This window comes from Ranitomeya variabilis, chromosome 1 (genome assembly GCF_051348905.1).
Source record: "Ranitomeya variabilis isolate aRanVar5 chromosome 1, aRanVar5.hap1, whole genome shotgun sequence".
NCBI lineage: Eukaryota > Metazoa > Chordata > Amphibia > Anura > Dendrobatidae > Ranitomeya > Ranitomeya variabilis.
In genome coordinates this window covers 1,045,710,198-1,045,724,258 of record NC_135232.1, presented here as the reverse complement: position 1 = coordinate 1,045,724,258, position 14,061 = coordinate 1,045,710,198, and the positions used below count along the sequence as shown (strand labels likewise).

The window sequence follows — 14,061 nt, the reverse complement described above, 5'->3', positions numbered from 1 at the left end:
TGAGGCAACACACAGGCTTACAGTCCAAACTTCAGTGGTTTATTGGCACTTTAAACAGTCCGTGACAGAAAGTAAGAGAAAAAAAACCAAACATACTCCAGCTTGGTGAACCACTGGTCTCAGGCTCACCCTTACACGGGACGGGCTTAACTAAGCGGCTGCCAAGTCAGCGGCTTCCGCCAGGTGCCATTCCCAGGGTTGCTAACAGTTATGTCACCATCCTTTGCGGCATATGTGGCAGAGAAAAAACAGTTCAGGCTCATTCCAGCCCAGCTCCAAACCCAGCTCCAAACCCAGAATAACATGTGCCAAACAAAAGAAACTCCATTACATAGTCTATAGTCACACACAGGTGAGGTACTCATCACATGGGCTGATCACGTGATCGTGACATCACTGCAAGTCCTCAACCTTAGGAAAATAACAGGCCAAAACTTATCCTGCTGGGAGAAATATATCTTCCGTCCAGCACTACACCTTTTACTGCACCACACTGCGCATGTCCAGAAAATGATGTCACCGCGTCCACCATGCACATAAAAATGCAAACGCATGCCAAAACGCATTTAAAAGCATGCACACACAGCATTTTTTTGTATCATGCGCAAGATGATGCGCAGGCGTAAGCATACTTTTGGCATGCATTTGTGCATGCAGATGATACGATGCACGCAGAAATGCTAATGTGAACCTAGCCTTAGGCAGAATTCCGAGCCATGTCCAAATATTTCAAGGAGAACATAGCCAGGGGATTTATCTGGAAGTCATTCGTCCTTGTATTGAGTATAGGGGTCACAACCAGATAGCGATCAAGAATAAGTATTCTCTGCGCCTCATCTCAGAGTTGTTTGATCATTTCAGAGGTTTTAGAGTCTTTACTAAATTTGAGTTGTTGGGGACATGTAACCTAATCCAAATACGCCAGAAGGATGAATGGAAGATTGCTTTTAACACCCAGGATGGCCATTATGAGTATCGCGTAATGCCATTTGGGCTCTGCAATGGCCCCAGCAGTCTTCCAAGAAATAGTTAATGATATCTTCCGGGACTTGCTTTACTCTTGCGTGGTGGTTTACCTGGACGACATATTGGTGTTCTCCCCTGATCATACACAGGAGGGATGTCCACCAGGTCCAGGTTGAGTAAGAACTGTTTGTACACCAAGCATGACAAGTGCATCTTCGAGCAAACCTCTCTTCCCTTCTTAAGGTACATCATCTCTGAGACCGGACTAAGGACAAGAAAGTGTCCGCCATCCTGAAGTGGCCCCGTCCTGATGACTTGAAAGCAATCAAGCGGTATCTGGGATTCGCTAATTACTACCGCCAGCTCTTTCCACATTTCTCCACTCAGATCGTCCCAATTTTTGCCCTGACCCATAAGGGAGCAAACCTAAGGTAAGGACTCTGGAGGCTGAAAGTGCCTTTTCCTCCCTAAAACATGCCTTTTCTTAAGCTCTGTTGCTGCACAGACCTTACAGTAATAAGCAATTATTTTTGAAGGTGGATACTTTTTCCACTGGAGACGGTGTGGTTTTTACTCAGAAGTCTCCTACCAGACATATGGTGACCTGCGATTTCGTTTCCAAAGTCTTCTTGGCTCTGGAATGCAATTACACAATTGGCGAATGAGAACTGATGACGATTAAATTGGCTTTGGAGGAGTTGCGCATTCTACTAGGAGTGGTTCATCCAGTAATTATCTATACTGGCAAAAATAACTTAGTCTATCTGCAGTCCGCACAGCGACTAAATCCTCATCAAGCCAGATGATCTGTATTCTTTGCTTGCTTTGATTATGTTCTCCATTTCCAGCCGGCGGACAAGAACATCAGGGCGGATGAACACATCTCTGAGTCATCGCTGAACCAGACAGGAGGTGTTCTTCAGCTTGGTCACTCATCTAAATTGTCTGGTCATGCTGGACAGAAGAAAACGGCTCTTCTCATTTCTTGGCTTTATTGGTGGCCATCCCTGGGGAAAGATATTGCAGATTTAGTCTCGGCCTGTCCATTCTGTGCCCAGAATAAGGTGCTGAAACAGATTCTGTCCAGTCGGTTACTTCCTCTGCCTGTTTCCTCAGCTCTCTGGCAGCACATTGCGATGGACTTCATTACCGATCTTCTAGTCTCGGCTGAAAGTATAGTCATTTGGGAAGTTGTGGATCGCTTCTCAAAGATGGCCCACTTTACTTCTTTGTCTGGTCTCTCTTCTGCTCTGGTATTTGCTTAGAAGTTCATCCAGTATATCTTTGGCCTTCACGGGTTACCTCTCCATATAGTTTATGACAGAGGCATCCAGTTCACATCTTGGTTCTGCAGGGTCACCTGTAAGCTAATAAATGTAACCCTGGATTTCTCTTCAGCCTATTATCCCCAATCCAATGGCCAGGTAATGGCCAGGCCAAGGGGTCAACCAGATCCTAACTAACTTGCTGCGGCATTTCGTCAATGTTCAGTGTTTGGACCGGACTCCTGCCTTGGACTGAATTCTCATATAACAACCATGCAAGTACTCAGTTAAATCTCTACTTTTTATTGTGTATGGTCAACACCCCTATGTTCCGTTCTCTGTAATTACTACCACAGCTATTCCTGCTGCCGAAACTCTCCCCAAGGGCTTCTCTAATATTTTGGAGGACACCAAGGCCACATTAGTGAAGTCTTTGGTACAGATGAAGAGACACGCAGACAAGATGCATCTAGACTCGCCTCTGTTTCATCCTTGGGACAAGGATTGGCTTTCTTTGAAGTTTGTCCATCTCAAGCTACCTTCATACAAGTTGGGTCCTCACTTTATCGGTCCTTTCTCAAACAGATAAATGCCATCTCTAAAAGCTCAAGCTCCTGGCCTCTTTATGGATCCCCAATTCATGCCACATATCTCTCCTGAAGCCTGTCGTCTTTAGCGCCTTCTTCATGGACCCGGGTACCACTCCAGTTCCAGCCAGCTCTGAAGATGTTTTTGAGGTAGAGAATATTCTGGCCACAAAAAAAGAGTAGGAGGAAAAACATTTTTTTTGTGGATTGTAAGGAGTTCAGTCCTGAGGGGAGGTCGTGGGAGTCCTCTCTCCTTATGGGGAGATTTCTTTCGGGCCTGAAGAAGAGGGGGATTAAAGGAGGGGTACTGTGGCATCTGCATTCCTGCGTGATTCCCATCCTCCTCTACTCCAGCAAGGGTGCTGACTCACTCACCTCCCCAGCCCTCGGCCCATGCTTCTTCCTGCTTCTGGCCACCTGGGGTCTGCGCATGTCTGGCATATCACCAGCACTGTGCTGATGGCGCACGCATGTGCTCCCAGTCTCTTAAGGAGTCATTGTGCCACTATCCTAAACTGTCCCTAGCCAATGACTGTGAGACACTTATTATTTAAGGTACCTCCACCTGTTGGGAGGGGCCTGAGCAATGTGTTCTGTCAGTTTGTCTGCACGCTTGCTAATTGTCAGGACCCCTGTTCTTTTATACCTGCTGGTACCAGCCTGTACCTACTTGTACCTGCCTGTTCCTGTCACTACTTGCCTGTTCCTGCCAGTACTGGCCTGTACCCACCTGCACCTGTTGTTCCTATCTTTATACCAGTTGTGCCTTCCTGTATACCAGCCATGCTTGCCAGAATCTGCTGTGCTTTCCTGTATACCAGCTGTGCCTGCCTGCACAGCCTAGCCTTCCTGCACACGAGCCGTACCTCCTTGTATATCAGCCATGCCTGCCAGCATCTGCTGGGTCTTCCTATATACCTGCCGTGCCTTCCTATATATTATCCGCACCTGCTTGTACCTGCCATGCACACCCATTCCAGGCTGTTCCAGCTTCCTACTGCTTTGGGGGTCAGCTGCAGTGCATTCGATGTCTGTCCTGGAGTAGCACCTGGCGTCTATCTGGATCCAAGTCTAATCACACCTTCAGGGGCTCTATCGAAAAGTCAGGTGTTCACCTAATCATACCCCTCCAGGGCAATTCCTGAGCCAATGCACAGTGGTTCCACTACCACATATGTTACACTTACATAGGGATTGTGACTGCCACCCCCCCCCCCCCCAGGTGAGCATAAATCATTTTTATCTCCTTATTTTCTACTCGGATGAGAATCTATGGCCCTTATAGTCTTTTCAGCTTTTACCTTTTGCAGGAATTACTTTAGAATAATACAAATTCCTCACTATAGGATTTTCATTCATTACTATAGGAGGAGTAAGGCAGAAAAATGCTTAAATATTATGGCAAATGCGCAAATGGTAAACAAAAAAAGCTTTATATTAGTGCATCCTGGGTAAAGCTGTAGAAAAAAATAACATAACTGAAATTATGCTTTTAGCGCTAAGATAAAACTAGATATGAACTTACCCCATTCCACAACTGCAGCTCTTCTTCTGCTCTAAGCACAGGAGATGAAAATGGGGCGCCTGTAAAACAAAATGAGTAAATTGCAAGGAATATTCAAAATGATTAGTGTACATATTATTGAATATTTAAAATTTGTAAAAGGTCAGAACGCTCAGCTTGCTAAACATAGGGATGGAAAAAGGCAGAAATTTGATTGTGTTGTACTACTGCACTAGTCAAGCTGGAGAAGTCAGTCTGTGAATAATAATCCAAAGACTCAGTTGAAATAGGGAGGTGCTGAACCTGCATAGTCAGTGTGGATGTGAACCCTATGATCTATACTGCAGTTACAGCAAAACACCTAATCACTGCAATTGTAAACAAACAGTTACAGTGTGACAACCAGAAAACTAGACTGTTTCCTCAAATTAGCATTTAAAGAAAATTGTAAATGCCGTTTTTGTTTTCAGAGTTTAATGGGAATCTGTCAGCTGGTTTTTGCTACCTCATCTGAGAGCAGCATGATGTGTTGTGAACTATACTTCTTGGCTCCCTCTTGTGGTCACTAGTGGTTTGGCACTTGGATTGTCTTTTCCCAGGTTGGTACTCACCTGGTTCGTTAGGCCTGGGGTGTTGCTATTTAAACTTCCTGGATTCTCAGTCCAGTGCCTGGCATCGTTGTAATCAGTTCATTTCTGTTTGCTCCTGTCTTCAGGTCCTGGTTCTTTTCAAGATAAGCTAAGTCCTGCTTTCTTATTTTTGTTTATTTGCATTGTTCCTATTTTTGTCCAGCTTGTACAAAATGTGATTCCTGATATCGCTGGAAGCTCTAGGGGGCTGATATTCTCCCCCCTCACCGTTAGTCGGTTTGGGGGTTCTTGGATATTCAGCGTGGATATTTTGCAGGGTTTTTTGCTGACCATATAAGTCATCTTACTATCTTCTGCTATTAGTCAGTGGGCCTCTCTTTGCTAAAATCTAGTTCATTCTTACGTTTGTCTTTTCTTCTTACCTCACCGTTATTATTTGTTGGGGGCTTGTATTATAACTTTGGGGTCTTTTCTCTGGAGGCAAGAGAGGTCTTATTTTCCCTGATAGGGTTAGTTAGTTCTCCGGCTGGCGCGAGACGTCTAGAATCAACGTAGGCATGTTCCCCGGCTACTGTTAGTTGTTTGTGCTAGGATCAGGTATATGGTCAGCCTAGTTACCACTTCCCTATGAGCTGGTATTTATGTTTGCAGACTTTGCTGTAATCTCTGAGATCCTCTGCCATTGGGATCATAACAGTATGCCAGGCCAAGTGAATAGTTAATGCATTGCAGAAGCGGGATTAAAAGAAAAGAAGTTCTGAGTTTTTTTTGTTTTTTTTCCTTCTCTTTCTTCCTTCCCCTTTTTCTCTGAGTGGCTTGAAGCTTTGCTGCAGACATGAATGTTCAGACCTTGATTACTAGTGTGGATCAGCTTGCTGCACGAGTGCAGGGCATTCAGGATTTTGTTGTTAGCAGTCCTATGTCTGAGCCTAAGATACCTATTCCTGAGCTGTTCTCTGGAGATCGATTTAAATTTAGGAATTTTAGGAATAATTGTAAATTGTTTCTATCTTTGAAACCTCGTTCGTCTGGAGATTCAGCTCAGCAAGTTAAAATTGTTATCTCCTTCTTGCGTGGCGACCCTCAGGATTGGGCTTTCTCGTTGGCGCCAGGAGATCCGGCATTGGCGGATGTTAATGCGTTTTTTCTGGTGCTCGGATTGCTTTATGAGGAGCCTAATCTTGAAATTCAGGCAGAAAAAGCCCTACTGGCTATCTCTCAGGGCCAGGATGAAGCTGAAGTGTATTGCCAAAAATTTCGGAAATGGTCCGTGCTTACTTAATGGAATGAATGTGCTCTGGCCGCAAATTTCAGAAATGGCCTTTCTGAAGCCATTAAGAATGTGATGGTGGGTTTCACAATTCCTACAAGTCTGAATGATTCTATGGCGCTGGCTGTTGTGAATTAGACTTTTTGGCTCCCTTTTGTGGTCACTAGTGGTATGACTCTGGGATTGTCTTTTTTCTGTTTGGCACTCACCTGGGTCGTTAGTCCAGGGGTGTCGCTATATTAACTTCCTGGATCCTTAGTCCAGTGCCTGGCATCGTTGTAATCAGATCCTTCTGTTGCTCCTGTCTGCTGGTCCTGGCTTTTGCAAAATTAAGCTGTCTTGCTTCTTTGTTTTTTTAGTTACTTGCTTTGCTACTATTTTTGTCCAGCTTGTACTAAATGTGATTTCTGACCTTGCTGGAAGCTCTAGGGGGCTGGTGTTCTCCCCCCGGCCGTTAGACGGTTCGGGGGTTCTTGAATATCCAGCGTGGATATTTTGATAGGGTTTTTGCTGACCATATAAGTCATCTTACTATATTCTGCTATTAGCTAGTGGGCCTCTCTTTGCTAAATACCTAGCTCATTCTTATGTTTGTCTTTTCCTCTTACCTCACTGTTATTATTTGTTGGGGGCTTGTATCCAACTTTTGGGGTCTTTTCTCTGGAGGCAAGAAAGGTCTTTCTTTTCCCTTCTAGGGTTAGTTAGTTCTCCGGCTGGCGCGAGACGTCTAGAACCAACGTAGGCACGTTCCCCGGCTACTTCTATTTGTGGTGCTAGGATTAGATATATGGTCAGCCCAGTTACCACTGCCCTATGAGCTGGTTTTTTGTGTTTGCAGACTTGGTATTGATTCCTGAGACCCTCTGCCATTGGGGTCATAACAGTATGCCAGGCCCACATTGAATGTTTAATGCATTGCAGAAGTGGGATATAAGAAAGGAAATTCTAAATTTTTTTTTTTTTTCCTCTCTTCCTCCCCTTTACCTCTGAGTGGCTTGAGCTTGCTGCAGACATGAATGTCCAGACCTTGATTACAAGTGTGGACCAGCTTGCTGCTCGTGTGCAAAGCATACAAGATTTTGTTACCAGTAGTCCTATGTCTGAACCTAAAATACCTATTCCTGAACTGTTTTCTGGAGACCGATTTAAGTTTAGGAATTTCAGGGATAATTGTAAATTGTTTCTATCTCTGAGACCCCGTTCATCTGGAGACTCAGTTCAGCAAGTTAAAATTGTTATCTCTTTTTTACGGGGTGACCCTCAGGATTGGGCTTTCTCGCTAGCGCCAGGAGATCCGGCATTGGCAAATATTGATGCGTTTTTTCTGGCGCTCGGATTGCTTTACGAGGAACCCAATCTTGAGGTTCAGGCAGAAAAAGCCTTGCTGGCTATTTCTCAGGGCCAGGATGAAGCTGAAGTGTATTGCCAAAAATTTCGGAAATGGTCCGTGCTTACTCAGTGGAATGAGTGTGCTCTGGCCGCAAACTTCAGAAATGGCCTTTCTGAAGCCATTAAGAATGTGATGGTGGGTTTCCCCATTCCTACAAGTCTGAATGATTCCATGGCGCTGGCTATTCAAATTGACCGGCGTTTGCGGGAGCGCAAAACCGCTAATCCTCTGGTGGTGTTGTCTAAACAAACACCTGATTTGATGCAATGTGATAGAATTCAGACCAGAAATGAGCGGAAAAATCATAGACGTCAGAATGGGTTGTGTTTTTACTGTGGTGATTCTACACATGTTATATCAGCATGCTCTAAACGCCTAACAAGGGTTGTTAGTCCTGTCGCCATTGGTAATTTGCAACTTAAATTTATTTTGTCTGTGACTTTAATTTGCTCATTGTCCTCTTACCCTGTTATGGCGTTTGTGGATTCAGGTGCTGCCCTGAGTCTTATGGATCTGTCATTTGCCAAGCGCTGTGGTTTTGTTCTTGAGCCGTTGGTTAAGGCCGGAGACACACTGGTGCGAGAGACGGCCGAGTCTCGCTGGTTAAAAGCAAGCTGTGGCACCTGCACTCCGGAGCGGAGCGTGCGGCTCCATAGCAATACATGGAGCTGCACGCTCAGCTCCGGAATGCAGGTGCCACAGCTTGCTTTTAACCAGCGAGACTCGGCCGTCTCTCGCACCAGTGTGTCTCCGGCCTAATCCTATCCCTCTGAGGGGTATTGATGCTACGCCATTGGCGGAAAATAAACCGCAGTTTTGGACACAGGTAACCATGTGCATGACTCCTGAACATCGGGAGGTGATTAGTTTTCTTGTTCTGCATAAAATGCATGATTTGGTCGTTTTGGGTTTGCCATGGTTACAGACTCATAATCCAGTCTTGGATTGGAAGGCAATGTCTGTGTCAAGTTGGGGCTGTCAGGGTATTCATGGTGATTCCCCGCCGGTGTCTATTGCTTCCTCTACTCCTTCGGAAGTTCCTGAGTATTTGTCTGATTATCAGGATGTGTTCAGCGAGTCCAGGTCCAGTGTTCTGCCTCCTCATAGGGACTGTGACTGTGCCATAGATTTGATTCCAGGTAGCAAATTTCCTAAGGGAAGACTATTTAATCTGTCTGTACCTGAGCATACCGCAATGCGTTCGTATATCAAGGAATCTCTGGAGAAGGGGCATATCCGTCCTTCCTCTTCCCCTCTTGGTGCGGGATTTTTTTTTGTGGCCAAGAAGGACGGATCTTTGAGACCTTGTATTGACTATCGGCTTTTGAATAAAATCACTGTTAAATTTCAGTATCCTTTGCCTCTGTTGTCAGACTTGTTTGCCTGAATTAAAGGTGCCAAGTGGTTCACCAAGATAGATCTTCGTGGTGCGTACAACCTTGTGCGCATTAAGCGAGGAGATGAATGGAAAACCGCGTTTAATACGCCCGAAGGTCATTTTGAGTACTTGGTGATGCCCTTTGGGCTCTCTAATGCTCCTTCAGTGTTTCAGTCCTTTATGCATGATATCTTCCGGAAGTATCTAGATAAATTTATGATTGTTTATCTGGATGATATTCTGTTTTTTTCTGATGATTGGGATTCTCATGTAAAGCAGGTCAGGATGGTGTTTCAGGTTTTGCGTGATAATGCTTTGTTTGTGAAGGGCTCAAAGTGTCTCTTTGGAGTGCAGAAGGTTTCCTTTTTGGGTTTTATTTTCTCCCCTTCTGCTGTGGAGATGGACCCAGTCAAGGTCCGAGCTATTCATGATTGGACTCAACCTACGTCTGTTAAGAGTCTTCAGAAGTTCTTGGGGTTTGCTAATTTCTACCGTCGTTTTATCGCTAACTTTTCTAGCGTTGTTAAACCTTTGACGGATATGACCAAGAAAGGTTCTGATGTGGCTAATTGGGCTCCTGCAGCTGTGGAGGCCTTCCGGGAGCTGAAGCGCCGGTTTACTTCGGCGCCTGTTTTGTGCCAGCCTGATGTCGCACTTCCCTTTCAGGTTGAAGTGGATGCTTCTGAGATCGGTGCTGGGGCTGTTTTGTCGCAGAGAGGCTCTGGTTGCTCTGTGATGAGACCATGTGCTTTTTTCTCTAGGAAGTTTTCGCCTGCTGAGCGGAACTATGATGTTGGTAATCGGGAGTTGTTGGCCATGAAGTGGGCATTTGAGGAGTGGCGTCATTGGCTCGAGGGTGCTAAGCATCGTGTGGTGGTCTTGACTGATCACAAGAATCTGATGTATCTCGAGTCTGCTAAGCGCCTGAATCCTAGACAGGCTCGTTGGTCATTGTTTTTCTCTCGTTTTGACTTTGTGGTCTCGTACCTGCCTGGTTCGAAGAATGTTAAGGCTGATGCTCTTTCTAGGAGCTTTGTGCCTGACTCTCCTGGAGTCTCGGAGCCAGCTGGTATTCTTAAAGAGGGAGTAATCGTGTCGGCCATATCTCCTGATTTGCGACGTGTGTTGCAGAGATTTCAGGCTGGTAGACCTGACTCTTGTCCACCCGACAGACTGTTTGTTCCTGATAAGGGGACCAGCAGAGTTATTTCCGAGGTTCATTCCTCGGTGTTGGCAGGGCATCCGGGAATTTTTGATACCCGAGATTTGGTGGCTAGGTCCTTTTGGTGGCCTTCCTTGTCACGGGATGTGCGGTCATTTGTGCAGTCCTGTGGGACTTGTGCTCGGGCTAAGCCTTGTTGTTCTCGTGCAGTGGGTTGCTTTTGCCCTTGCCCATCCCGAAGAGGCCTTGGACACACATTTCCATGGATTTCATTTCTGATCTTCCGGTGTCTCAAGGTATGTCTGTCATCTGGGTGGTGTGTGATCATTTTTCCAAGATGGTCCTTTTGGTGCCCTTGCCTAAGTTGCCTTCCTCTTCCGATCTGGTTCCTTTGTTTTTTCAGAATGTGGTTCGTTTACACGGCATTCCTGAGAATATCGTGTCCGACAGAGGATCCCAGTTTGTGTCCAGATTCTGGCGATCTTTTTGTGCTAAAATGGGCATTGATTTGTCGTTTTCATCTGCCTTTCATCCTCAGACTAATGGCCAAATGGAGCGAACTAATCAGACACTGGAGGCTTATTTGAGATGTTTTGTTTCTGGGGACCAGGATGATTGGGTGACCTTCTTGCCATTGGCTGAGTTTGCCCTTAATAATCGGGCTAGTTCCGCTACTTTGGTTTCGCCATTCTTCTGCAACTCTGGGTTTCATCCTCGTTTCTCCTCGGGTCATGTTGAGTCTTCTGACTGTCCTGGGGTGGATTCCGTGGTGGATAGGTTGCAGCGGATTTGGAATCATGTGGTGGACAACTTGAAGTTGTCACAGGAGAAGGCTCAGCGTTTTGCCAACCGCCACCGCGGTGTGGGTCCCCGACTTCGTGTTGGGGAATTGGTTTGGTTGTCTTCTCGGTATGTCCCTTTGAAGGTTTCCTCTCCTAAGTTTAAGCCTCGCTTTATTGGTCCTTATAAAATTTTGGAAGTTCTTAACCCGGTTTCTTTTCGTTTGGATCTTCCTGTGTCGTTTGCCATTCACAACGTGTTACATAGGTCTTTGTTGCGGCGGTACGTTGTGCCTGTGGTTCCTGCTGTTGAGCCTCCTGCTCCGGTGTTGGTTGAGGGCGAGTTGGAGTACGTGGTGGAGAAGATCTTGGATTCTCGTCTCTCTAGACGGAGGCTTCAGTATTTGGTCAAATGGAAGGGCTATGGTCAGGAGGATAATTCCTGGGTGGTCGCCTCTGATGTTCATGCGGCCGATTTGGTTCGTGCCTTCCACGCTGCTCATCCTGATCACCCTGGTGGTCTTGGAGAGGGTTCGGTGACCCCTCCTTAAAGGGGGGTACTGTTGTGAACTATACTTCTTGGCTCCCTCTTGTGGTCACTAGTGGTTTGGCACTTGGATTGTCTTTTCCCAGGTTGGTACTCACCTGGTTCGTTAGGCCTGGGGTGTTGCTATTTAAACTTCCTGGATTCTCAGTCCAGTGCCTGGCATCGTTGTAATCAGTTCATTTCTGTTTGCTCCTGTCTTCAGGTCCTGGTTCTTTTCAAGATAAGCTAAGTCCTGCTTTCTTATTTTTGTTTATTTGCATTGTTCCTATTTTTGTCCAGCTTGTACAAAATGTGATTCCTGATATCGCTGGAAGCTCTAGGGGGCTGATATTCTCCCCCCTCACCGTTAGTCGGTTTGGGGGTTCTTGGATATTCAGCGTGGATATTTTGCAGGGTTTTTTGCTGACCATATAAGTCATCTTACTATCTTCTGCTATTAGTCAGTGGGCCTCTCTTTGCTAAAATCTAGTTCATTCTTACGTTTGTCTTTTCTTCTTACCTCACCGTTATTATTTGTTGGGGGCTTGTATTATAACTTTGGGGTCTTTTCTCTGGAGGCAAGAGAGGTCTTATTTTCCCTGATAGGGTTAGTTAGTTCTCCGGCTGGCGCGAGACGTCTAGAATCAACGTAGGCACGTTCCCCGGCTACTGTTAGTTGTTTGTGCTAGGATCAGGTATATGGTCAGCCTAGTTACCACTTCCCTATGAGCTGGTATTTATGTTTGCAGACTTTGCTGTAATCTCTGAGATCCTCTGCCATTGGGATCATAACAATGATGTATGCAAAGAGAAACTGAATTCAATGATGTATCACTTAGATTACTGGGTGCAGCAGTTCTTACTCAATCAGAGCCTTTAGGCCGGGATCACACATACGCGAGATAAGGCCGAGTCTCGCAGGTGAAAACCCAGCTCTGGCACCGGTACTCCGGAGCAGAGCGTGCAGCTCCATGTATTGCTGTGCGGCCGCACGCTCTGCTCTGGAGTGCCGGTGCCAGAGCTTGGTTTTAACCTGCGAGACTCGGCCGTGTCTCGCTGTGTGTGATCCCGGCCTTAGCGTTAGAATGAAGCAGAGCTGAGAAAACTAAATCCGCCCACACCCGACTCTCGATGTACAAAGTCAATAGATAGTGAGGTGCTTATCACAGGGGGAGGTGACATTGCCTGACTAATATAGTCCAGCAATGTTAATCTCTTAATGATAAATCATTCACAGTTAATAAAGATCACCACTTTGATAAGTGACACATCTCTGAATCCTGTGTTTCAGCCTGTATCTCCTGCTGTCTTCAGATTACATGTCAAAAACCTGCTGACAGATTCCATTTAAATAAAACACCATCACTAACAACAACAGCACAATGTCAACACAAATTCAATAAATTAAAAAATGCTATAAGATATTTTATTGAGTAGTTTATTATGTATATTAAGAAACTACATACGCGAAAGTTTTAAACTATAAAGATATCTGTGTGGTTCAGTGTCACAATATACAGTACAGGTCCTTCTCAAAAAATTAGCATATAGTGTTAAATTTCATTATTTACCATAATGTAATGATTACAATTAAACTTTCATATATTATAGATTCATTATCCACCAACTGAAATTTGTCAGGTCTTTTATTGTTTTAATACTGATGATTTTGGCATACAACTCCTGATAACCCAAAAAACCTGTCTCAATAAATTAGCATATCAAGAAAAGGTTCTCTAAACGACCTATTACCCTAATCTTCTGAATCAACTAATTAACTCTAAACACATGCAAAAGATACCTGAGGCTTTTAAAAACTCCCTGCCTGGTTCATTACTCAAAGCCCCCATCATGGGTAAGACTAGCGACCTGACAGATGTCAAGAAGGCCATCACTGACACCCTCAAGCAAGAGGGTAAGACCCAGAAAGAAATTTCTCAACAAATAGGCTGTTCCCAGAGTGCTGTATCAAGGCACCTCAATGGTAAGTCTGTTGGAAGGAAACAATGTGGCAGAAAACGCTGTACAACGAGAAGAGGTGACCGGACCCTGAGGAAGATTGTGGAGAAGGACCGATTCCAGAACTTGGGGAACCTGAGGAAGCAGTGGACTGAGTCTGGTGTGGAAACATCCAGAGCCACCGTGCACAGGCGTGTGCAGGAAATGGGCTACAGGTGCCGCATTCCCCAGGTAAAGCCACTTTTGAACCATAAACAGCGGCAGAAGCGCCTGACCTGGGCTACAGAGAAGCAGCACTGGACTGTTGCTAAGTGGTCCCAAGTACTTTTTTCTGATGAAAGCAAATTTTGCATGTCATTCGGAAATCAAGGTGCCAGAGTCTGGAGGAAGACTGGGGAGAAGGAAATGCCAAAATGCCTGAAGTCCAGTGTCAAGTACCCACAGTCAGTGATGATGTGGGGTGCCATGTCAGCTGCTGGTGTTGGTCCACTGTGTTTCATCAAGGGCAGGGTCAATGCAGCTAGCTATCAGGAGATTTTGGAGCACTTCATGCTTCCATCGGCTGAAATGCTTTATGGAGATGAAGATTTCATTTTTCAGCACGACCTGGCACCTGCTCACAGTGCCAAAACCACTGGTAAATGGTTTACTGACCATGGTATTACTGTGCTCAATTGGCCTGCCA

At 45.4% G+C, this 14,061-nt stretch overlaps 1 protein-coding gene across 5 annotated transcripts in view; it reads right to left on the bottom strand.

Moving 5' to 3' along the window:
- Positions 1 to 14,061, bottom strand: part of NMU (neuromedin U) — a 139,534-nt gene that overhangs the window by 41,167 nt on the left and 84,306 nt on the right. For all 5 annotated transcript variants that reach the window (XM_077279735.1, XM_077279738.1, XM_077279736.1 and 2 more), the window contains exon 2: positions 4,344 to 4,402. In XM_077279735.1, the coding sequence (XP_077135850.1) occupies positions 4,344 to 4,402 (59 nt within the window). The remainder of the gene's footprint in view (positions 1 to 4,343; positions 4,403 to 14,061) is intronic.